This window comes from Amblyraja radiata, chromosome 21, assembly GCF_010909765.2.
Source record: "Amblyraja radiata isolate CabotCenter1 chromosome 21, sAmbRad1.1.pri, whole genome shotgun sequence".
NCBI lineage: Eukaryota > Metazoa > Chordata > Chondrichthyes > Rajiformes > Rajidae > Amblyraja > Amblyraja radiata.
The window spans coordinates 4,477,014-4,502,731 of NC_045976.1; the positions used below are offsets into that span (position 1 = coordinate 4,477,014).

The 25,718-nt window shown below is 43.5% G+C and overlaps 2 protein-coding genes across 2 annotated transcripts in view; one reads left to right on the top strand and one right to left on the bottom strand.

Annotated features, from left to right (window-relative positions):
- The window catches only part of fgd6 (FYVE, RhoGEF and PH domain containing 6), an 88,111-nt gene extending 86,507 nt beyond the window's left edge, over positions 1 to 1,604 (bottom strand). Inside the window, exon 1 of the mRNA XM_033039400.1 lies at positions 1,594 to 1,604. The gene's annotated coding sequence lies outside the window, so the exon portion shown is untranslated. The remainder of the gene's footprint in view (positions 1 to 1,593) is intronic.
- Positions 1 to 25,718, top strand: part of vezt (vezatin, adherens junctions transmembrane protein) — a 91,114-nt gene that overhangs the window by 8,153 nt on the left and 57,243 nt on the right. Inside the window, exon 2 of the mRNA XM_033039402.1 lies at positions 11,925 to 12,044. Within this exon, the coding sequence (XP_032895293.1) occupies positions 11,925 to 12,044 (120 nt within the window). The remainder of the gene's footprint in view (positions 1 to 11,924; positions 12,045 to 25,718) is intronic.

Here is a 25,718-nt window from a genome sequence, read left to right on the forward strand (position 1 = left end):
AGTGCTTCCAATATGTCTTTTTTATAGGTTTCTCCACAATTGCGTCGACTGCTGCAACATAATTCATGGTGTCCTCAACAATTCATTTACTGGTTCGCCGATCTCCAAACCAAATTGGAAACATCATACCTTCATTTTTCACACGAGCAACTTTCAAATACAACAGATCATTCTCTCCCATTTTTGGCACATTTATCAGAATCGTGACCTGGAGTTTAATTCTCACTCCTATCTATCCTCTACATCTTGCATTGTACCAATGAAATGCAAGTGCTAGAGGAACTTTGCAGGCCAGGCAGCATTTGGAGAGGGAAATGAACAGACAATATTTTTTTTATTGGGTCTCCACTTCAGACTGAGGAAGATAAGCTTGAGTAACAACATATTGTCTTTCAGCAGGCACATTGGGCACTGAATGTAACAATATGAGCTAATAAACTTCCATTTGGCAGTTCCAGACAGTTGATCTTCATTTTTGTCAACAAACATTTGTTCCCATGCTGCATCTCCCATTTTGTCAATTAATTTAGGGACACAAGGAACACTTGATGCTAGTTTAAAATAAAAAGACTGTTGGAGTAACCTAGCAGGTCAGGCAGCAACATCTCCGGAGAACATGGATTGATTGTTTTCGGGTCAGTACCTTTTGGACGGATTGTAGGGAGGGAGAGATAGAAGCCTGGAAGAGAGGTGGGGGCAGGACAAAGCCTGGCGAGTGATAGATGGATATTGGTGAAGGTTTTTAGATTTGCATATAGTTGGACAAAGGCCAGAGATGAAAAGACAAAGTGTGAGATAAGGATATAAAAGGTGTGAGTAATGAAGCCAAATGAAGGAATATAGCTCGACACAAAGCTGGAGTAACTCAGCGGGTCAGGCAGCATCTCTGGAGAAAAGGAATAGGTAATGGAAGGGGGTTGGGTCAGGGTGAAGAGGAGAAATGGGTGCAAATCCCAGTGTGGCTCAGAGAAGGAGGGAGAGATTTTTTTTTGTAAGTTAGTTAACAAAAAATGGAGAATTCGATGTTCGGTGCAATTAATGTAAAAGTGTTGGCCAAAAAACATTTCCTGTATTCAATCTGAATCCATTTGTGACATTGTTACAAATCATGTTCCTCAAAAACTCATTAAGGGCCGTATGCGTCCTCCTTGGTTTTTGGCAAAACTGAAACGTATCTGCCGTATGAAAGAGAAGTTTTATATCCGTGCCCAAAAAAGGGGTACAAAACTGGATTAGGACAATTTTACGAGAGTGCGAAAGCAAATTGATCGTGCTATTAGGAGTGCTCATAGACAACATGTTTCTTCTATTCTTGAGGGAGAGCAACCCAAGGCTTTTTGGAGACATGTGAAATCTAGACGGTCAGACAACAATAGACAATAGGTGCAGGAGTAGGCCATTTGGCCCTTCGAGCCAGCACCGCCATTCAATGTGATCATGGCTGATCATACCCAATCAGTACCCCGTTCCTGCCTTCTCCCCATATCCCCTGACTCCGCTATTTTTAAGAACCCTATCCAGCTCTCTCTTGAAAGCATCCAGAGAACCTGCCTCCACCTCCCTCTGAGGCAGAGAATTCTACAGACTCACCACTCTCTGTGAGAAAAAGTGTTTTCTCGTCTCCGTTCTAAATGGCTTACTCCTTATTCTTAAACTGTGGCCCCTGGTTCTGGACTCCCCCAACATCGGGAACATGTTTCCTGCCTCTAGCGTGTCCAAGCCCTTAACAATCTTATATGTTTCAATGAGATTACCTCTCATCCTTCTAAACTCCAGAGTATACAAGCCCAGCTGCTCCATTCTCTCAGCATATGACAGTCCCGCCATTCCGGGAATTAACCTTGTAAACCTACGCTGCACTCCCTCAATAGCAAGAATGTCCTTCCTCAAATTAGGGGACCAAAACTGCACACAATACTTCAGGTGTGGTCTCACTAGGGCTCTGTACAACTGCATCTGGTGTCCAGATGCTTAAAGTGAACAACTAACTGTCTGGTCACTGACGACCAGGCGAAAGCAGAAGCTCTTGCAAACGTAATTTCAACACGTTTTTACCCGGGAAGATACGGAGCCTTCATCATTTCCAGATCTACCGCCCAGCCCGTATGCTGATATGCCTGCTATAAGCAAGTTCAGTATTCTGAAAAATGCAAGGAATCATGGGATTTGTCAAAGGTCAAATGCTATAAATAAAAATCGAACGAAGCGCTGTAGATTCAGTGAGTATAGTTTGGGTCCGATTTTGTTATTGTTGTATTTTTTTCAAGTTTATATTTGTCAGGGGGCAGATGCGAGTGGGATACCGGGGGGGGGTGTGGAGACTGGACCGGCTCTCGGCAGCTGCACACACACAGATAACCTTGCCTCATCCAGGATCAAACCTTGCCGCAGCCAAGATCAAACCCGTGTCACCGGCGCCGCAAGTGCCGCCGAACCACCATTGGACCGTCCCCGGCCCAGGGGGCGGCCAGAAACGTTCGGACCGACGGGATACCGGCCCCCAGGCCCACTACCTGCGTGGAGGAGCACCAACCCGAGCTCACCTCCGCCTCTCCCGGCGGGCCAACTGACAGCCCGGGCCAACGACACCAGCGTCCCCAGGCCCACAGCCAGCGTGGAGAAGCGGCAACTCCAGCCCAACCCGCTCCAAGGAACTCCAGAGGAACCCGTTTCCCGATGGGCCGCTACGGCGACAAGCATACTCGTTCGCCCACGGCCTGGCCGAGCTGCGCTTCCTCAGCCGCCACCCCAAGTACAAGACATACCTTACAAACCGTCGGCTTCTGCCCCTACGGTACCCGCTGCCACTTCATCCACAACCCCGAGGAGGAGCGAGGGCCCCGGCCTCGCCAGCACCAGCCTGGGCTCGGCCTCCTCCAGCTCAACTGGGCCCCGCTGCAGGCAGCCTTCAGCCCCGTCCTGGAGTTGGAGCTGGCCCCGGACTCTGGGCTTGGGGCTGGGCAAGGGAGGGAGAGGAGGAGGAGGAGGTTGCTGCTGCCGCCAGCACCATCAACAGCACCAGCAGCTCCAGTGGGTGCCCGGCCTGCCCATGGCCGGCAGGGGCCTCTCCGCAGACACTCTCTCCGACCAGGAAGACTCCAGCAGCGGCTCCGAGTCGCCTGTCTTCGAGCCCATCTTCAGCAGGATCTTTGTGTCGGACTGAGGGGAGGGGGGTGGAGGTGGGGGGCTGCTGGCCAACCCGGCGGGACAGGCAGAGCTGAGCTGGAGTCGGAGGCTGCAAGTCCGGGGCCACCGGCTGCAAGTCCGGGACACAGGAACGGGACACCGGGGAAGGGACGGGGATGGCCCAGTAGCCTCAACAGCACCCGCAGCGACGGAGAGCCGACCCCTACCACGGACAAACACAAGCCTGCACACAATGCAGCACCACTGTTGCCGAGACTGTTTTTCGCTTGTGACCTGGGCATGCGCAGTTGGAATACTGAACTCGCTTATTAAAATTGACGTTATTGCTCAACATGAATACAACAAAAGCTATTGGACCAGACCAGATACAGAATCAAGCCCTCAAGATTGCGACCGAGAACTGGCTCTTGTTTTGCAGTCATTTTCCAACAGTCGCTTGACTCGGGTGATGTTCTGCTGGATTGGAGGAAGGCTAACATCACTCCTCTCTTTAAGAAGGGTTCAACCACTAACCCGGTGAATTATCATCCTGTTTCATTAACAAGAACTTGCTGCAAACTGCTGGAGCATTTAATTGATAGTAATTTGATGAGACACTTTAGCAAACATAACATTCTTGCTGCCAAAACAAAGCATTTACGAGGCATAGATCATGCTAGTCTCAGCTTATCCTGACGACAAATGACCTGGCCAAGAACCTAGATGGCAATGTCATCAAGGATTTAGTAGTGCTAGACTTTTCTAAAGCATTTGATGTCATCCCACACGAGAGACTGCTTCGGAAGCTTGACTTTTACAGTGTTCGTTCCAACACAAAACGATGGGTTTCCAGTTTTCTGACAAAACATCTTCAGCTAGTGGGTGTGAATGGAAAAAGCTCTGATCAGTGTTGAGTGGTACACCTCGAGGCACAGTACTTGGCCCACATCTGTTTTTGCTTTACATTAATAACATCCATGAAAAAGTCAAGCACGACCAGACTATTCGCTGATGATTGTTTGCTGTACCGTCCAATTAAGTCAGCTGATGATAAAGATGCTCTCCAAAAAGATCTCGATACTATGGTTGAGTGGTCACAACTATGGGCCATGCAGTTCAATCCATCCAAATGTGAAACTATGCGTGTCACCAGGAAAAGGAAACCAGGTGAAACATCATACAATATCCTTGGTGCCACCCTTGAAGAATCCAAACAGACCAAGTATCTTGGCATCAAATTACAGAACGTTCTACGTTGGAATGGTCAGACTCATCATGCAACGGTGAAAGCAACAGGTGTCCTAAATTTTCTGAGACGCAACTATCATCATTGTTCAACTTCTATCAAGGAGAAGTTATACTTCACCCTCATTAGACCACATTTGGACTACGCAGTTGCAGCATGTGATCCATACACAAATAGAAACATTTCTTCCATCGAACGTGTCAAAGACAGGCAGCTCAATTTGTTACAAATACCTATGAGAAAGAAGCAAGTGTTACCAAACTTCTGAATTCACTGGGGTGGAGCCCTTTCCAAGACAAACGTAAAGTTCACCATTTTACCTGTTTTTACAAAATGTTAAATGGTCAGTTCGACATAGATTACCAAACCCAAACCTATTCGGAGCAGACGTGGGCATTCGATCCAATTTGAGATACCAGCTACCAAAACAGATGTGTACAACAATTCATTCTTCCCCCGCACAATTAAAGCATGGAATAATCTTCACCCTACCATAGTTACTCAACCAGATGCAACTAAACTAAACTAGATGCAACTAAAGCTCTTCTTCTCCAACAATCCTTTTTTGCTTAAGTCCAATCCTCTGCCACATCCAGTTTAAATTCAATTTGGAATATTTTGGCTGACCAAGAAGAAGAAGAAGATTTGGCAGTTCTAGACAGTTGTCCAGCATTTTTGCCATTGAATTCTCCAATTTTAGGTAACAAACTTCCTTTTTCTCTCCCATGTGCCCCACGTGGATTCACACCCATTTCTCCTCTGTCCCCTTCCACCTATATTTCTTCTGGCTTCACAATTCACACCTCTTATCTCTATCTCATACTTTTTGTCTTTTCATCTTGGGCCTTTGTCCAAGGATTCTGACACAAAACTTCACATGTCCACGTTCTCCAGAGATGCTGCCTGATCTGCTGAGTTACTCCAGCACTTTGTTTTGCCATTTAATCTCCTGCCATTCACCATAACACAGATTATATTTTAGTTCTCTGCATCTTAAAACCTCCATCTCCAACTATTTCTTTATTTTCACCTGTTGGGTATTTACAATATTTAGTTTTTTTTCAGATTTGCAATAGTTTCCTTTTTTATATATTTTTTGTTCTTTGTCGTGTTGATTTTCTGAAAAAAATGACAGTTTTGGTATTCAAGAATAATGTTTGTCTCAGCAGCCATTCTGCAGCAATTAACTTATCTTGCCACCCTTTTAGTATCTTTTGATCCTTGGCCTTCCTTTTAAACATGTTGCTCTATGTGTATATCGGGCAATTACCAAATGCATGTCAATTATTCACTTTTGTCAAGCTGCCCTCCAGTTTTAAATGCATTGAAGTTTTGTCCAGTTCACATTTGTGCATTCCTCCCACCAGTGGCCCACAAATACCACCCTCTTCCCTTACACCTGTCAAATTGCATGTTTGCTTTGAGCTATTTAAGTTTGCTTTGAAATCCACTTCCACCTCCCACGCTGTCTTTCCATCTGTAGGCAAAGGTTAGATATCTGGATTTCTCTACCCTGGTGGGTTGTTGAGGCTAATTACTGAGTATATTTAAAGAGGCGGAAGATAAATGATTGGAAAATCAGGGAACTGGCACATAAGAAAAGTCGAGACCTAGGGCACATCAGCTAGGATAGAGGTTTGAGGGTCCATGTAACTTACTCTTGGTCCTATTTTCTGACGTTCTCGATCCTCAATGAGCACTGTGCCTCTGTGTTTGTTGGCTTTTTTGCAATTTCTCTCCTTTGGCATCTGTGAGGTTCATTGGTATGTTTTGAATAGCTTTTGCAAAGGAGCAGGAGCAGCATTATAGTTTTTTGTGAACTTGAATCATGAAAAAAAGCAAAACTTTGGCAGAGATAAAATGTTGCTTTTTCTTTTGGCATGGCTTGGAACTTCTTTGCTTCGAGGTGACAACCTTGGACGTCAAATCTATTGTCCCATCTTTTGTCAAGATTGTTTTATTGTCTTATGTCCTGAAACGGAACAATGAAATTCTTTCTTGTAGCAGCACAACAGATATGTGAGCATAGTGCTCAGTAGACACCATACTGCATAAACAGCAACAGGAAATTCAATATATAAAAATAAGCAAACAGTACATTGCAAAGACTAGTCCCTAGTCCAATCAAGGCAGTTTGGAGTTTATTTGGAGTTCGTAGTGTTCAATAGCCTGATGGTTATTGGGAAGAAGCTGATCCGAAGCCCAGGTGCTACATTTTGTTGGACTCCAATACCTTCTTCCTGAAGGCAGGGGTGAAATGAGTGTGTGGTCGGGGTGGGGGTGGGGGGGGGGGGGGGGGGCAATTCCCCTGATGGGCAGTGTTCACTTTTTGCAAGCTTCTTCGTCCCTGGGCTTTCAAGTTGCCGAACCAGGCCGTGATGCAGCCAGTTAATATGTTCTCCGCTGTACACCTGTAGAAGTTCAAGCGAGTATTTGTCACCATACCGAATCTCCTCAATCTTTTACGAAGTGGAATAAATGAGCTTTCATTATGATTGCATCGGTGTGCTGGGTCCAGGACGGATCAAAGATATTCATGCCCAGGAATTTGAAGTTTTTGACACTCCACCATTGATGAAGACAGGTTTGTGGATTCTCGGCCTTCTTTGTTTCTATTGTCCAAGTGGCCCCATGCAGAGTATACAGCCAGTGCGATCGCATCCTCTATTGATCTATTGTGGTGGTAGGCAAATTGTAGTGGGCCCAGGTTCTGGTTGAGGTAGGAGTTGTTATGTGTCATAACCAACCTCTCCAAGCACTTCATAACCACGGGCATTAGTGCTTCTGGTCGGTAATGATTAGGCATATCGCCTTGCTTTTCTTGGGCACCAGAATTATTGTAGCCCTTTTTAAGCAGGTGGGAACCTCAGACCCCAATAATGAGAAGTTGAAGATGAACGCAAAAACTCTAGCCAATTGGTTCGTGCAGGTTTTGAGAATGCAACCAGGTAGGACCCTAGGTCCGGACGCTTTCCGAGGGTTCACCCTCCAAAAGAATCTTCTGACGTCGGCCTTGGTAACTGAGATTAGAATATCATTGGGGGCCTGGAAAGGCACATCAGTGTTCTCCCTATTGTAGTGTACCTACAGTAGATCATCTTGGAGTGATGCCTCGCTGTCTCTTGAATTGCCCTTCGGTTTCACCTTGTAGGAAGTGATGGTGTGCAAGCCCTGCCACAGCTGGCGAATATCCGTCTCATCCTCCAGAGCGAAAAAGCCTTTTTGATGGCCTTAATATGGCCGTATCTGGACTACTTATATGAATCTATGTCATCAAACTTGAATGCCCGAGATCTGGTCCTCAAAAGATTGTGGACCTCCTGATTCATACACTGTTTCTGATTGGGGAACACTCTGATAATTTCTGTGGGAACACACTCCCCCAGACACTTCTGTATTCTGTAACAACTGTGGCGTGTTTGTTGCTGAGTCCTTGAACATTGACTAGTTAACCAATCCAAGCAATCTCTAAGTGTTAATAGCAGTACTATCAACACCTCTACTACCTTAGATTGAGGAGATTTGGTATGTCAACGAATACTCTCTTGAACTTCTACAGTTGTACAGTAGAGAGAACATGTTGACAAGTTGTATCACGGCCTGATTTGGCAACTCGAACGCCCCGGAACGAAGAAGATGGCAAAAAGTGGTGAACACTGCCCAGTCCATCACAGATACTGACCTCCCACCATCAAAGGGATTTACAGGAGACTGCCTCAAAAAATCAGCAGTATCATCAGAGACCCACGACACCCTTGCCACACACTCATTTCGCTCTTCCCATCGAGAAGAAGGTATAAGAAACTGAAAACTAACGTCCAGGTTTAGGAGCAGCTACATCCCTACAACCATCTGGCTATTAAACCACCACAACCTCCAAAAAAACTTCAAACTATGTTGTTTACATAGTACTATGTTTACATATCTGTTGTGCAGCTGCAAGTAAGAATTTAATAGTTCTATTTCAGGACATATGACAATAAATCACACTCGACTCATGAGTAATCTTCTGGTGCTGACGGACACTTGCTCGTTTTGGAATCATTTCTTCAAGCTGGTTTTGTTGATGTCCCTGGCTATGATATACTTGTAAACCATGGCGTGCAGCTCCTCCAGTGCTAGATGGACCTCTGCGTGGCTTGGAATGTACACCACAGTCAGGATGATTGAGGCGAGTTCCCTCAGGAGATAGAAGGGATGGCACTTTACCACCAGACATTCCAGGTGCGGCGAGCAGGTGTTGTACAGGACGGCTACATCTGAGCACCATAAAGAGTTTACCATGCGGGAAATCCCATTGCCTCTTCCTTTCCTTGATACATCTATTCATGGATGGAGAAGCCTTTGGGTTGGAGGGCCAAGTCTGGGGAGTTGGGGGTGAGCCCTGTGTCTGTGAAACAGAGAACACAGCATTCTCTCATCTCCCTTTGATAAAGTAGCCTTACCCTTCAGTCCCCAACTTTATTCTCTAGGGACTGAACAATGGCCAGTAGAATAGTCCCCTGTGCTTCAGGCTTTCTTGCAAACCCCCCCCCCCGTAGGCCGCGTTTACGGACACGATGCAGCCCTCCCTGATGTTTCCTGGCACTGAATTGACTGTGACAGTGATCCTCCGGGAGCTCTGGGATTTTCTTGCCCCGGGGGATTCCCTCCCAATTGCAGCTCCATTGCCTTCGGGACATTACAACAGCGCTAATCTATTTAAATGGACTAGCAGCTTGCCAGTAACAGCATTGATTTGTGCTCATCTTTTATCCAAATAAGTTCAGAACTGCTATATTTGATTCTTTGCTGTTGTGTTGCATGCAAAATCTCACCAGAGAAGGGTTCCATTTTGACAAAGTTTTAAAGATCTATAATGCTCTGTGACATTTACAAGAGCTGAGCAGTTCTTCCAAATTAACTGAATCTTTATCCTTATCAACATCCCCAAATCAGATTGTATTCATATCCTGTGTGTAAGTAGCTAGCCGTATTTTTACAAATTTAAGCTAGGAGTACACTTTCAAACTAATTTTATTCCCCGAGGAGTGCTTTGGAATATACCACGGTCATGGAATGAAAATTACAATTTTTAAATGGATGTCATTATATCAGGGTCACTTGATTTGGGCATTAAATGACACTGATTCCTTGATTCCAAGAATGAATTTTAAAAACAATTGACGTTTGTGTTTCAAACAAAATGCATTTTTGGACTATTTGAGGGACAGCTCGTAGCAAAATTGGTGGTAGCAGGTGGTAACTTGGAGCTGTCTAATCCACTGTTTCAAGTGGTGCAGCATTTGATCCCAATGCTCAGTATACAATTTAGATTGAATTGAGGAGAATGTATTCTCAATGACCTGATTGTGGTTTAAATTGCCTTTTCTGTATCACACTTTTCGCATACCATCCTCAAATATCTTCTCAAAATGTAACTTCTAATTATGCTCTTAGGATATCTTTCCATGTTCCCTTACAAGCAGTCTTCTTTCTTCAATGTTTTTTGGATGCTTAATTTATGTGACAAGTGTTTTTAACATTCAAGTAATGATAAAGGTGCTTAAAATGAAGTTAAATTCTGATGCTTGATTTTCTCCTCTCAATGTCTTGCCTTGCCTCCTGCCAATTGAGGCAGTTTCTGTGAAGATGTTTATTTTCCAAGGAATAATGCAGTTTAAAAATAAAGTTTATAAATTTGGCCGTGCAAAGCATTCACCTGTCTTAGAGATACACAGCAGTCCTTCTTCCCAACATGTCTATTCCAGCCAAGATATTCCATCTAAGCTAGTCCCATTTGACAACATTTGGCCCATACCCTTCTAGATCTTTACAAGAGACAAATCAAGAGTGTTTTATTATCATATGTCCTGAAACATAACTGTGCCATTCTTAATTACAGCAGCACAGCAGATATATAAACATAATACTCTGTAAATACCATAATAACAAAACTAAGTTTGCTATAAAAAAAACAAAAGAAATAATAGTGCAAAGGCAAAAAGCAATGCCCCCCAAGTCTATGTAGTTTGAAGCTTAGTTGGAGGTTGTAGTGTTTAATAGCCAAACGGTTGTTGAGAAGAAGCTGCTCCTGAACATGGATAGACACAAAAAGCTGGAGTAATAGCCCTGTCCCACGGTACGAGTTCATTCCAAGAGCTCTCCCGAGTTTAAAAAAAATCAAACTCGCGGTAAGCACGGAGAATGAACGTAGCGGGTATGTTCGAGCTCGGGGACGTCTCTTAGTGGCTCGTAACGCTAACGGCAGGTACTCGGGAAGACTCGCAAACGGCAGGTAAGCATGGGAAGACTCGTGAAGATTTTTCAACATGTTGAATAATGTCCACGAGAGCCCCGAGTACCGACGAGTGGCCAATACCGTAAATCTCCGAGTTCGAATCAGGGCAAACTTGGGAGAGCTCTTGGAATGAACTCGTACCGTGGGACAGGGCTTTAATTGAGTCTCGACCAGAAACGTCACTCACTCCTTCTCCCCAGAGATGCTGCCTGTCCAGCTGAGTTACTCCAGCTTTTTATGTCTATGGTTTTTTTATCGGTATCTGCAGTTCCTTCCTACACCTGAACCGGGATGTTAGTTTTCAGGCTTCTGTACTACCTTTGGGATGGCAGGAGTGGTGTGGATCCCTGATGATGCTGATTACATTTTTAAGGCAGCATTTCCTATCAATTCCTATGATGATGGAGAGGTCAGTACCAATGATGGACTGGGCAGTATTTGTTAATTATGTATCTGTCCAAGTGTTCAGAATTGTCCTTGGTTAACATCCATATATATATAAGTCACTGGGAGCAATTGTCATGTCAGTGTTTATCCTGTTCTTAAATCTAGCAGCTCTGTAAGATTAATTGCAATGCTGCCATCTCGGCTGAGATCTGTTAACTCCTTCATTTACTAATTAAACATGGACTCCACGAGTGTAATTGAGTGCAATACTTTTTGTCTCGTTAAGTATTGAGAAGGAAGCATGTTGTCTCCTGACATACGGTGGCACAGCGGTAGAGTTGCTGCCTTACAGTGCCGTCTGTACGGAGGTTGTACATTCTCCCCGTGACCGCATGCGTTTTCTCCGAGATCTTCAGTTTCCTGCCACACTCCAAAGACGTCCATGTTTGTGAGTTAATTGGCTTGGTATAAAAGTAAAATTGTTCCCTGTGTGTGTAGGATAATGTTAATGAGCGGGGTTCCCTGGTTGGTGCAGACTCGGTGGGCTGAAGGGCCTGTTTCCGAGCTGTATCTCATAACTAAACTAAATAATATTACATGTTTAAGAAAGAACTGCAGATGCTGGAGAAAATTGAAGGTAGACTAAAATGCTGGAGAAACTCAGCAGGTGAGGCAGCATCTATGGAGCGAAGGAATAGGTGATGTTTCAGGTCGAGACCCTTCTTCCTCGCTCCATAGATGCTGCCTCACCCATTGAGTTTCTCCAGCATTTTTGTCTACCTTAAATAACATTACAGGTCTATTGCATGCCAAAAAAAATAATGTGTGCACTGTTCTTTAATGGCAAATGTCTAAAATATTCTATTTATTCCTTTTGTGGAATAGAACTCTCCTTTGTACCAATACCTACACGATGTGGGGCATACAGACTTTGAAACCTGTCCAAGTTCGTCATGGGTGGAGGAATGCTCACCAAGTGAATTGGATATCCCTGTTGTACCAAAAGTGAGTACTTGAAACCTTGAAAACGTCCAAAAACATATTTATTCTTTTTTTTTAACTTTTTGTTTTTGGATAGATCCTAGGCAGTGTAGTGTGAGTGTTCAGTTGACCATAATTTTAACTTGTGGACAAACACTTGGGTTGATCTTTTGGTGCAGAACTGAAAATGCTTAAGCACTTGGTCACATTTTGGATCAGAATGTTATATGCAAGCCTCATTGATTTGATTCTCTTGGATGGATGTAAAAGACCTTGCAACACTTGAAGTGAGCAATGGAATTGTTCTGATTATTATTCAATCAAAAATAGATTTTCCAGTCACTACTACGTGATGTTTCTGCGAACTGATTGTTGTTTCTAAAGTTATAATATTCATTGAAAATACTTCACTGTAAAGAGCTTTGGGATAACCCAAGGCTAGAAACAGTATAACATTAATCAAAATTAGCTCTGTGCATTTCGCATGCTTTGCACATAAATCCAAGTCTTCAGAGGAATGATAGTCATAATTTAGAGGGTAAGGGCATGTTTTTATAATGTTTCTTCAGTCACATGCTTTCTTTGAGTCAAAATAATATGTTGGGTGTTGAGCAACTTAACAATTTGAGTTAACTATGGTTTTTAATTGCACTGTTAAACAAGAACAGAATAGGTCTAAAGTATAATTGTCTTTCGTTCAAATCATAAAATCATACAGTATAGAAATGTGGTCTTCTTCACCATCTTGGCCAAGTTGACTGTCAACAGAGTTTAATCATCACTTGCGCCGAAACCAACAATGAAATTCTTACTTGCAGCAGCACAACTGGCTTGTTAACACAGTATTCAATGAACAAAACAAAAATTAAATAAATGTTTTTAAAAAATCCAAATAAATGCTCACTTCTCTGATGAATCTACACCAATCTCATTTATCTGCATCAGGCCTGTATCCCTCTATGCCTCGTCTATTTATCTAATCAAGTACCTGTTCAAGTGCCTTTTTAAATGTCGTAATTGTCTCTCGCACCAGCTCTGGCAGCTTATTTCAGATAATCACCATCAACTGTGTGGAAAAACTTACTTCTTGGATCACATCCAATTTCTAGCTACCTGGCTAATTATCCCCCTTCTTGAACTCGTTACTTTTCGTGTGCAACTTTTATAAGGTTGGCATTGAGCACCACCCAGCCATTTGCAAATGTGACATTAATGTGCAATTGGACGAAATGTTGCAAATAAATTGCAATTTGGGCTATTTAAAACAATGCAGTTGAATAAGAGAGAGCCATAGGTTTAGGGAGCAATGCTCAGAGCTGGAGGTGAAGGTATGGCTATCAGAAGTAGAGCAAGAGGAATTGGAAATACATAAATTGCTTGAGTTGGAGCAGTGGGAATTGGAGCAAAACTTTTTATAATTCCTTTGGCCGAGAGTACTGTTATGTTTCAAGTACGGGTTACTGTATACAGTACCAGAATGTTGTAACATTTAAAAATGACTAGATAATGTTCCTGTACACTTGGGTATAATTATAGCGTTGCCAAGTTCATGATGTATTCTCTGGTTCCTGCAAATTGGTTAAAATCTATATGCATCAAATCAATTAATTTTCTGCAAGTTTTGAGTTGAAGTGAAAGTCTTTGTAAACTTCATTGCTTCTTGTGAATAATGTTAAAATCCTATCCCTCAAATGTCTATTCCATTAGAATGTAGCTGTTTCTAATATATGGCCATATGGATTTTTACATATCAAAAGATGTTTTGCAAAAAATCTATGTTTGGACGTTTATAGTGTATAATTGAAGCAAGGCATACATCTGCATGTAGCATACTGTTGTAGGTTAAACAATCTGCAGAACTGTGTTCAGTTGTGAGCACTATACTTTTGAAAGGTCTGCGAGAATGTGTACAGATTCACAGCCTCGCACTGTTAAATGTTGGCTTTTTTTCTTGATATGTCGATGATCAAGAAGAAAGATAAAGCCACATTTTCTAACGGTTTGTTTGGAGATATAAGCAAATCTTAAAGCAGGTCATTACGGAGAAAAATTGGACATCACTTTTTCAAACTGAATGTACAGTATATGAATGACAAGTCACAGTGATATTCTTTGTTTTGCAAGAACTTTGTTAAGCAAGTAGAATTTTCTAAAAAAAATAGGAAGCAAAGACATGTAAATAGGGTTGAAGTGCAGATCAGCCTCAATATATTGAGTTTAATTTATTGTCACGTGTACCGAGGTACAGTGAAAGGCTTTTGTTGCATGCTAACCAGTCAGTGGAAAGACAATACATCCTTACAATTGAGCCATCCACAGTGTACATATACATGATTACGGGATTAACGTGAATAATGTTTAGTCCAATATAAAGCCGGTAAAGTCATATCAAAGATTGTCCGAGGGTCTCCAATGAGGTAGATAGTGGCTCAAGACCGCTCCCTAGTTGTTGGTAGGATGGTTCAGTTGCCTGATAACGGCTGGAAAGAAACTCCCTGAATCTAGACGTGTTCATTTTCACATTTCTATGCCTTTTGCCCGAAGGGAGAGAGGAGAAGAGGGAGTGGTCAGGGTGCGACCCATCTTTGATTATGCTGGTGGCCTTGCTGAGGAAGGGTGAGGTGTAAATGGAGTCAATAAAAGGGAGGTTGGTTTGTGTGATGGTCTGTGCTGTGTCCAATTTCTTGCAGTCTTGGCTGGAGCTGTTCCCAAACCATGCTGTGATGCATCCCGATAAAATGCTTTCTACGGCGTATCTGTAGACGTTGGTGTGAGTGTTTGGGGAGTATAGGCGCATGTTTCTGCGGTTGAATGATCACCTTTGTTTCTAAATTCATAAATTGGAACTCAGATTCCAGACAACTCTTGGAGTGTACATGGGAAAACTCAAAGTAGCAAATTATATATTCCTGCAATTTAAAGGGACATGGCTCTTGCTCACATCATGGCAAGTAAGAACAGCTTCAAACTGATTGCAGTTTGATCAAACTCCCTCATGATCACAATGTACGTTTGAACTACCAGGAAGTCCTAGATGCTCCATTTAGTCGGTACCTTTTGTGGCAAATCTGCAGGTGGCAAGATCTGTAAATAGGCTGAGGAATGGTTAGAAGAAAATAGGTGCAGGAGGAGGCCATTCGGCCCTTCGAGCCAGCACCGCCATTCATTGTGATCATGGCTGATCATCCCCTATCAATAACCCATTGGAGTTTAATGCAGATGAGTGCAAGGACGAAGGACATTTATTTGTCACGTACACCAATTGTTGTAGTGAAATTTGTCTTGCCATGCAGCACACAGATAAAGATAAGACACAACATTAAAGAATTGAACAATAAACATAAAAAACATCCCCCCACAATGGTTCCCATTATGAGGGAAGGCACAAAGTCCAGTCCCCATCCCCTTGTCCACCCATAGTCGGGCCTATTGAGGCCTCCGCAGTCGCCGCTGCGACGGCCCGATGTTCCAGGCTGTTCTCGCCGGGTGATGGTGCTCCGGTGTCGGGAGAACCCTCTCAGCGGCTTGGGACACCTGGAGCGGCCGCTTCCTAACTGGAGACCGCGGCTTCCGAAGCCGACAGGCCTCGCTCGATGGAACTCCACCACTGGTGATCTCGGCGAGAGATCCCAGGCTCCCAATGTTAAAGTCAGCGCCGTCGCCTGCAGCTGGCCGCTCCACAGTCCCGCAGCTCCGCGATGTTCATCGGCGGACTTCAGCTCACCGGAGTTCCAGCGCGGCGACCCGGGCAAGGCATCGCCCTCTCCGCTCCGCCGAAGCCAAGGTTCTGGGCGGTCCCCGACAGGAAACGCCGCTCCAAACCCGCTGGTAGGCCGCGAGGACGGGTCGACGGTGCAGTCCGGAGAAAATCCGCCTCTCCGACCAGGTAGGGACCCTAGAAAACAGTTTCCACCTCTCCCCCCCCGCCCCCCACATAAAAAAGGCTAGAACTCCGAAAACAAAAAAACTCAACTAACTAAAAATTAAAAAAAAGAGAGAAAAAACGTACAGCTGCAGGCTGGGCAGCCATACCCGTACAGGACGGCGTCCCCCGATAACACCCACAAGGTGTTACATTTTGGGAAGAGGCAAATAAATAAATGATGGGTCTCTGTTCCAAACATTATGGAGGGCACGGTAGGAATCTGAGGGGCAACGTTTTTATACATAGAGTGATGAGTATATGGAATGAGCTGCCAGCGGAATTAGATGATGCGGGTACTATAAACAACATTTAAAAGGCATTTGGATGGTTTGTAGATAAGAATAGTATAGAGGGATGTGGAAGTAGCATCGTGGTTGATATGGGCAAGTTAGGTTGTAAGGCCTGTTTCCGTACTGTGCAACTCTGACAATGATATTTAATGACCGAGGACATTGGGATGTGTGTTGCATGCATCCCAACATGTGTTTTAATTGTAATTTAACACCTAGCCCAGCTAGTGACTGCTGCGAACAGAGCAGCTGACAACTAGGGAAAGTCCATGTGATAGCTTGGAAAGACAGCTGACAGGAGGGAATAGACCCCACTTGAGCTGTTATGGGTTAGCACCTCATTGCAGCAGTGGCATCGATTAAACAGTCTCGCTGCATCCCAAAAAAGCTATGACATATAAAAGAAAGATATCCCTAGAGTCTGTGAGATTAGCAGAGGTGGGCCTTCAAAGCAGCATTTGATGGAACATTATGGGTCACCAAGCTTTTCCATAGTTAATTAGTACAATAGTGATAAAGAATGTAGGGTGGACGATGACAATAGACAATAGGTGCAGGAGTAAGCCATTCGGCCCTTCGAGCCAGCACCGCCATTCAATGTGATCATGGCTGATCATCCCCAATCAGTACCCCATTCCTGCCTTCTCCCCATATCCCCTGACCACTATTTTTAAGCCCTTTATAGCTCCCTTTTGAAAGCATCCAGAAAACCTGCCTCCACCGCCCTCTGAGGCAGAGAATTCCACAAACTCACCACTCTCTGTGAGAAAAAGTGTTTCCTCGTCTCTGTTCTAAATGGCTTAATCCTTATTCTTAAACTGTGGCCCCTGGTTCTGGACTCCCCCAACATCGGGAACATGTTTCCTGCCTCTAGCGTGTCCAAGCCCTTAACAATCTTACAAATGATGAGGTGTATAATTGTGCATTGTGTTCAAGAGCAATATCTGGGAACATTGTGCTTGTAGATGGAAGATAAAAGTTACCAAAGCTGGACAGCAACATGCCCTTCAGACCCTATATCATCCTGGTATTACTCGTTTCCAGGCATGGTTCCCAGCACCCTGCACTTCCTCAGACACCCGATGCAGACCCGGTGTTTGCCAGTTTCACAGCTCGGAAACCATGAGATATTTATGAAGTTTGTCGATGCATCCTCCAGTAAAATCTTACCCACAGCCCAGCCATTTTAATCAAAGATCGACTCAAAATGCTGGAGTAACTCAGCGGGACAGGCAACATGTCTGGAGATAAGGAATGGGTGATGTTTCGGGTTGAGACCCTTCCCAGTCGGGGAGAGGGAAACTAGAGATATGGAAGGGTGCAAAGAGCATGCAAGGCGTGAGAAAGACAGATCAAAGCAGACGATGATCAAGGAAATGTACAATGGTTCAAATTTGGATGAGGGGAAGCTGACAACGAGGCAGACCAACAGTAAAATGAATCAGGAGGACGATGAAACTAGTTGGAGAACTAGGGTGGGGGAGGGACACAGAGAGAGGGAAAGCAAGGGTAACTTGAAGTTGACCCGAAACATCCATTCCTTCTCACCAGAGATGCTGCCTAATCTGCTGATTTACTCCAGCATTTTGTGTCTTTTCTAGACTCACGAGATTCCTGCAGTAACTCAGCAGGCCAGACATAATCTGCGAAGGAAATAGTTCCTAAATGCTAGTGCCCGAGTTGCCACCTTCTCCTCACTGAAATCAAAGCAAGTGAAATAATTTATTTGTGAATACAGAGCCAATGCAACTTATCTAAAGCTACAGCAAGCAGCAAATGGAGAACTTGACAGATCAGCAGCAGATAATCCAGTGACCAGAAAGCAGCGCGTTACAATGATATTCAGCCCACAGAAAGAACAATCGCGGCATTGAACTAATCGGTCTCTAACTTTTCCACCTTAGAAATTGGCACCTCATATACTGTCAATGGCCCAAACTGCAAACACCACAACTTCAACTTGCCTGCAAGCCCTGACTTCTCTATCCTTTCTAACCCATCAGTAACATATTTTCTAAGTTGCTGAACCTGTTCAGTGTCATCCAATTTCCTGTTACACCACCGACCCAAACTTTTAACTGGTTTCTCCATTCCAGGCGGGATTTCTTCTTCATCTACACGGAATCTTTTCTCTACTACCTTTCCTCGCCAAATAAATACTCTGTGACTTACTCGGTTTAACCTTCAATCTAGTCCATTGAAGATTATCATTTAACTTCTCTAACCAACCTTCTTGCATAAGCTACTGTTGTGGTCACCAAGGTCATATCATCCAAATAGGCTCTAATTGGAGGGAGGCGCAGCCTATCCTGCCGTCTCTCCCCGCCGACTTCCCACCGTGATGCTCTACTCACTAGCTCCATCGCCATTGTAAACGCTAACGGGGAAATAATACACCCTGCCATAATGCCCATCTCTAGTCCTTGCCATGCTGACGTAAAGTCTGCTGTACTAAAACACATTCGGACATCTTAGAAATATGCTTTCACTAAATTTACTATTGATCCTGGAACTCTAAAGAAATCAAAAGCACTCCAAATATGACTGACACAGATCCAAATGCATTTGCCAGCCTCTGTGCCACTATGCTAAAGAATGCATTCATCTGAATTCATGTAATTGGCTTGCTGCAACAACTTTGTACTTCCTGATGATTAGCACCTTGTTTCAAGCATTCTAGCGAGGATAAACATGGATTGTGTCGGTGTGTAGGAAGCAACTGCAGATGCTGGCTTAAACCAAAGTTAGACACAATAAGCTGGAGTAACTCAGCGGGACAGGCTGCATCTCCAGAGAGAAGGAATGGGTGACGTTTCGGGTCGAGACCCTTCTTCAGACTACTGTCAAAGTACTGATTGTGTCAGTACTATTTTATGAATGAATAACTTGGCCTTGGATTTGAGTACACAGGGCACAACTTCCAAATTTGCAGTTAATACTAAACTTGGAAGATTGTGAAACTTGTAGGTATAGACAGAGTTATGGTGTGGAAGAACATGGGGCAGAAGAAACGTAATGCAAAAAGTTATTTTCTTGAAAGCATGAGAAGGGGGAATCTAAACCAAATAACTCATGAGCTGGACATAGAATGCTGGAGGAACTCAGCGGGTCAGGCAGCATCTCCGGAGAAAATGGATATTTGATGTTTCAGGTCGGAACCCTTAAGACTCATTGTAGGAGGTGTGGGAGGGAACTGGAAGCAAGTAAAGACCAGAATAAATTGGGGCTGGCAACAGATAACCTTGGGCAGGGTCATTCCCTGATAGAGCTAAGGACGTTATGATCCCAAGATGTTTTATACTGTTGCCCACGTGGACTATACATTTTTCATATTAATGTACCATATTTTCATCAAATTTTTCATAATTTAGCTCCATTGTAGGCTGAATATCATCATAGATATAATTTAAGGTGAATTATTCATGGTATTTTGGCAACATTTCCAAAATTAGTAGCTATTTTATCAGATTGGGTAGTTCATTTGTCTTGTCTTGCAAACTGCAATTTGCTGTCATTTCATAATTTAATCTGTAAATATTTTTTTCGCAGTTTAAAAAAAAAAAGACAATTAGAGGCCCAATTGTTTCAGTCAACACCCATAGTAGGGTGAGGCTTTGCACTGTGCATTACAGGAAAGGTTCCGTAGTCCCTGATAAAGCTCAAATGTTACTGCTTGTCATAGTGAAATATTTGAGGAATGAGGAAAATCTAAATTACAGGCATGTGTTCTTTTCAACCAAAAAGCATTGGGCAATGTGATGAAGATGATCAAAATAAATAGAAAGGTTTTGATTTTGGGTAGCTGAATCTGAAACGCAGTTGTGATCTTGCAATAATTGCAGCAAAGGGATGGGTGAAATGGGAGATAATACTTTCACTTTAAGAATTATTGGAATGTAAATGCTTTTGTATTTTGTATTTAATAATGTGTTACTGAGGTTAACATGTGGAACCAAAATATGGCAATGTGACTATCAAATCAAGCACCTTGTATAGCAGTCACGTGGAACAAATGAGACATGCATGAGTTGATTTGGTCCATTAATCAGAAAGTGCACAAAAATCACTCTTGTGTCAAGTCAAGAGTGTTTAATTGCTATGTGTACTGACAGCTGCACAATGAAATTCTTACTTGCAGCAACATTTCAGGCCTGTAAACACAATGTCCATAGATAATCTATAATAATCAAAAATGCAATAAATTAATAACCCCAATTTGAGTGCAAAAAAAGCCGGTAATCCTTGAAGCAACTTAAGATAGTTCATAGTTAAGGTTTGTCCATCTACACTTTGCACTGCCTCATTTGTAATCTATGGACAGCTTGTAGCTTCTGAGGAGCTTTATGATCCAAGCTGGAGAAAGATCATAGCTACTTCTCTACCCTTCTGAAGTGCAGTAATAGTTTGTTAGACATCCCCACCTGCCTTTCAGTTCCACATTTTTAAAAATTATTTTCTTTTCAATCTTCTTCTTTTCGTGTCTTTGAAGCTGGTTGGTTATATGACAGTTTCCCATTCCTTTACACAGTCCTTTGCGTTTTTATTGAACACTGCAAGATCCTTTGGGCTGCACTGGTTGGGTAGTAGGGGGCAGACAAGGCAGTGCTGCATTGTATGGTCCTTTTATCCACATTCACAGATGGTTTGGCCAGTTTCATAGCCCCATCTGGCCATGGCAGCTTTTGATCACCCTGTTCCTGTTCTCAGGCGGTTGAGCGTCTTCCACTGGACCCATGGTGCTTCTGAGCCCGGAGGGAGGGCTTCAGAAGGAGGGATACCCATGTCAGTAGGAGGGGGGGTCGTCCTCAAGCCTTTTTGTCCATAGTTGGAGTCTGGTTTCTTCCCGTGATGCTATTAGGGGCTGGACATGACTGAGAAAGCTTCTCCTGGACTTCAGCCGTTGGGCCGGGGGTACACGTCCGTAGAGGAGGTGGCGTTCATCACTGGTGGCCTTGGTCATCTCTACTTGGCTGGCGACTTCCCGTCTCACATCAGCAGGGGCAATGCCAGCGAGGAGGTGCAGGTTGTTTATGTTGGTGGGCTTCAAGCAGCCAGTGATTGAGCGGCAGGTGTTATTCAACGCTGGGTCTAGTTTCTTGGCATGGGATGATCTCTCCCAAACAGGACACGCATACTCTTTTCAATGAGCTGCTGGTTGTCGAATATTCAGCATTTGAGTAGTATTCGGCATTTCTGCACGATAATTTCAGAATATTGAGCATTTCTGCACGATAACTTTATTCTGTGCTTTGAATGTGTTTGGTCTTTACTTAGGCTGGGTCAAAGTATAGCTTCACTGGGCTCTATGAAGGTGCACTTTGATTGTTACCCCCAAGATTTCAGTTTGCCAGAGGCAGTTCTGCTGCTGTAGTTCTCTCCCTTGTTTGTTGGAAGCACTTAGCAGGTTAAGCAACATTTTTTGAAAATAAAACAAGAACAGATACTGGAAATGTGCATGCCTTAATGCTTAGTGTCTTTCTTGATTTCCCATAGACGTGTTTTCTACACAAATGGCATTGTTTTTGTTGTTTTGGTTTCTATTGTCTTGTTGAATTTGTATTCTGTTTGTCCAAGTCTATGTGCCTGTGATGCTGCTGCAAGCAAGATTGTCATTGTACCCATAACTCGCCGCAGTTATGCATTTGACAGCATTTTGGGCCTGTCCCACTTAGGCGACTACAGGAGACTATGCGGTCGCCCCATGTTCGCGGGTGGTTGCCGGGGAATCGCCTTCATGCTCGTGAGTCGTTTCCGCATCCTCGGAACTAGTCGCGGCCTCATTCTGGTCCCTGCAAATTTTTCAACATTGTTGACAATTTTTCAACATGTTTTCAACATGTTGAAAAATTAGCGGCGACCAGAATGAAACTGCCATGGAGAGTAGTGAGAATTCTCGTGCCGCAGGAGGACCTAGTGGGTCGCCAGGGGATTGTAGGTTCTCGTAGGTTCTAGCCGGTGCTGACCGGTGAATTTAATTGGCTCATTGAGGAAAAGAACGTAAACAGTAGTTTTCAGAACCAAGGATAACTAACCGGTAATGTTAATGTCCGCTGAGCTTCACAGCCATGTATCTCTGACTTCTTAAAAGTTGTCTCCCCCCTTCTCCCCACTCTCTCCCCCCTCCCCCCCCTAAAATCGCCTAAGTGGGACAGCCCCATCAGGGTGGCGTAGTGGTAGAGTTGCTGCCTTAGAATGCCAGAGGCCCGTTCAATCCTGACTACTGATGCCACCTGCATGGAGTTTGTACGTTCTCCCTGTGATCATGTGGGTTTTCTCTGGGTGCTCTGGTTTCCTCCCACGCTCCAAAGACATACAGATTTGTTGGGCTTGGTAAAATTGTAAATTGTCCCTAGTGTGTAGGATAGTGCTAGTGCACGGGGTGACCATTAGTCGGCGTGTACTGGGTGGGCCGCAGGGACTATTATTGCACCATATCTCAAAAGTCTAAAAGACAGTAAACTTATCTTCATATGCTGAAGAGGACATTTATAGTGCATATTGTCAAGTTTGACCAGTACACTGGTTAATTACGGTGACAGATTAATTGGGATGACACATGTAAATGTATCTAGCAAACAGCATTGTGGGAATATTTTGGCTACCCAATAAAGCAGAGTCCCTGATATTTTGATATTAAACTGGAGAGACATCATTCAAATCTTTTGCATTTTAATCCACTGCATACCATCTGAAAGGTGAGAACTACCATTGAGCCAGCCCTGGTACAAATGTCTATGAATATTCAGCATCATCTCTTGCCACCCAATCTCTTTGTGCACACCACATTATTTGGCAAATGTGTGGCTGGAAGTCTGATGATTAAGTCTAGGCAGGAACTGTAGATGCTGGTTTACACCGAAGATAGACGTAAAATGCAGGAGTAACTCAGAGAGGAAAATAAAACACGTGGCTCTGCTATCAAGGCAGGGTTAATATGTGGTCCTAGAGCTGGATAGCAGGAGGAATCGCAGAGGGGGAGCGAAGAGGGTGTTGCAGAATTCTTGTCGGAGAGAGGAGGAGAACCTCTTCAGACTAGGCCTTCCTTAAAAAGAAGGGTCTCAACCCGAAACGTCATCCATTCCTTCTGTCCAGAGATGCTGCCTGTCCTGCTGAGTTACTCCAGCATTTTGTATCTATCCACGATCATGTCTGCTCTGCTGAGACGTTTTGTTTTTCTCATGAAGCAGCATTTTTTTATACATTATCATGTGCAACCAAGAAGGATGATGTAATTTAGGGCATGATCATGTTCTTTATCCTGCTCATCTTTTTTTTCTCTCGTTTATTATATTGTTTACAGTGTACTGTGTTTACATATTCGGGTGTGCTGCTGCAAGTAAGAATTTCATCGTTCTAACTGGATCATATGACAAAATACGCTTGACTCTTGAACCATGTGAAACATTTCACGCGTTTGATGCATGGCATTGGACACAGCAGCTTATTTTCCCACCTTGTGCACATGCATAGATGGACAAAGACAGATGATAAGCCAGGGGCGAAGTTCTCTGCCGTGAAATATGTGGAGTTCCTCATGTGAGCTTTAACAACTCCTGATCTGTCTGTTGTCACCTCAGTGTAATTCTTTCCCAGAAATGCATGACTTAGATTGGTAACTTATATTTAGAACTCTATTGTTAAGTTCATAGATGACCATTATGAGATGTGTGGTTTCCTGTGTTTATGGACTCTATATTAAAATATCTGGCAAAATGAAGAGAAAGTGTTAAGAAACATCTAAATAGATTGGCCACCTTGATATGCAATGCTAATTCCATTACTGGAGATTTAGTTTAGAGATACCACGGAAATAGGCCCTTCGGCCCACCGATTCTGTGCTGACCAGCGATCCCCGCACATTAACTCTAACCTACACACACTAGGGACAATTTACGCATTCACCAAGCATATCTGTATGTCTTTGGAGTGGTGGGAGGAAACCAAAGATCTCAGAGAAAACCTACACGGTCACTGGGAAAATATACGAACTCCGTACAGACAGCACCCGTAGTTGGGATCGAACCCGGGTCTCTGGCGCTGCAAGCGTTGTAAGACGGCAACTCTACTGCTGCGCCACCGTGCCACCCTAATTTTCAATGAAACATAACATTAATCTCAACGTGTAAATATTGTTCCTTAAATTACACCCTAAATATTCAAACTTTCCATAGAATCCTCAGTTTTAGATCAAACATCCAGGACTTTGATCAGTCTTGTTTGATTTGAATAGGGTGAAAATATTTGAAAATATTGGGGTGTATATTTTGTTTAGAAGGAAACAAAACCTGGCAGAGTTGTATACTTGTGACAAAAATTTGGTCAAACAGAAAGATCATGAGGGTTGCATGCAAAGGAATAATTTGTTTGAAGATATGTGAATGCACAATGCAGGAATGCCATTCAAATAAAGGTAGACATGCTGCCTGACCCGCTGAGTTACTCCAGCACTTTGCAACTACCTTTGGTATATACCAGCATCTGCAGTTCCTTTCTACACATACCATAATTAAAGTATGTTTACTGGTCTGGGTGGAATTATGTAGTATCTTGCAAAAAGATGTGCATTGCAAAATTGTTCTGTGTACAAGTTAAATGGATTCTTCATTAAAATCCTCTTCAGAGACAAAAGATAGACACAAAAAGCTGGAGTAACTCAGCGGGACAAGCAGCATCACTGGACTGAAGGAATGGGTGACGTTAATGGTTGAGAAGTCAGAAGGGTCTCGACCCGAAACGTCACCCATTCCTTCTCTCCAGAGATGCTGCCTGTCCCGCTGAGTTACTCCAGCTTTTTGTGTCTATCTCTTGTCTCTGCATAAGTTGTGTTCTGGTTTGACAAAAGACAATAAGTTGTGTGATCTCTGTGGACTTTACATACTATAGGACATGAGCACAATTTGATGTGAATGATTAGAATACTTCAGTGAACAGAAATCTTTGGGACTTTTTTATTTCAGCAAATTACTCTGAATCAACAAGCTGAAGATCCTGGAAACACATACTATATCAGGCAGCACCTGAAGAATTGGCATTTCAGGTTGAACGCCCTACAGAATTGGAAAAGTGGGAAAACAAGTTTATTGAGGATGGAATGGAGAGAATAAAGATAATTTCTCTGATAAGATGGGGAGAGATATGCTGCTAAATTTACAATATACATCAATGATTTTGATGAGGGGATTCAAAGTAACATTAGCAAATTTGCAGATGACACCAAGCTGGGTGGCAGTGTAAACTGTGAGGAGGATGCTATGAGAATGAAGGGTGACTTGGACAGGTTGGGTGAGTGGGCAGATTATTATCTAAATGGTGTCAAGTTGGGAAAAGGGGAAGTACAATGGGATCTGGGGGTCCTTGTTCATCAGTCAATGAAAGTAAGCATGCAGGTACAGCAGGCAGTGAAGAAAGCGAATGGCATGTTGGCCTTCATAACAAAAGGAGTTGAGTATAGGAGCAAAGAGGTCCTGCAGTTGTATAGGGCCA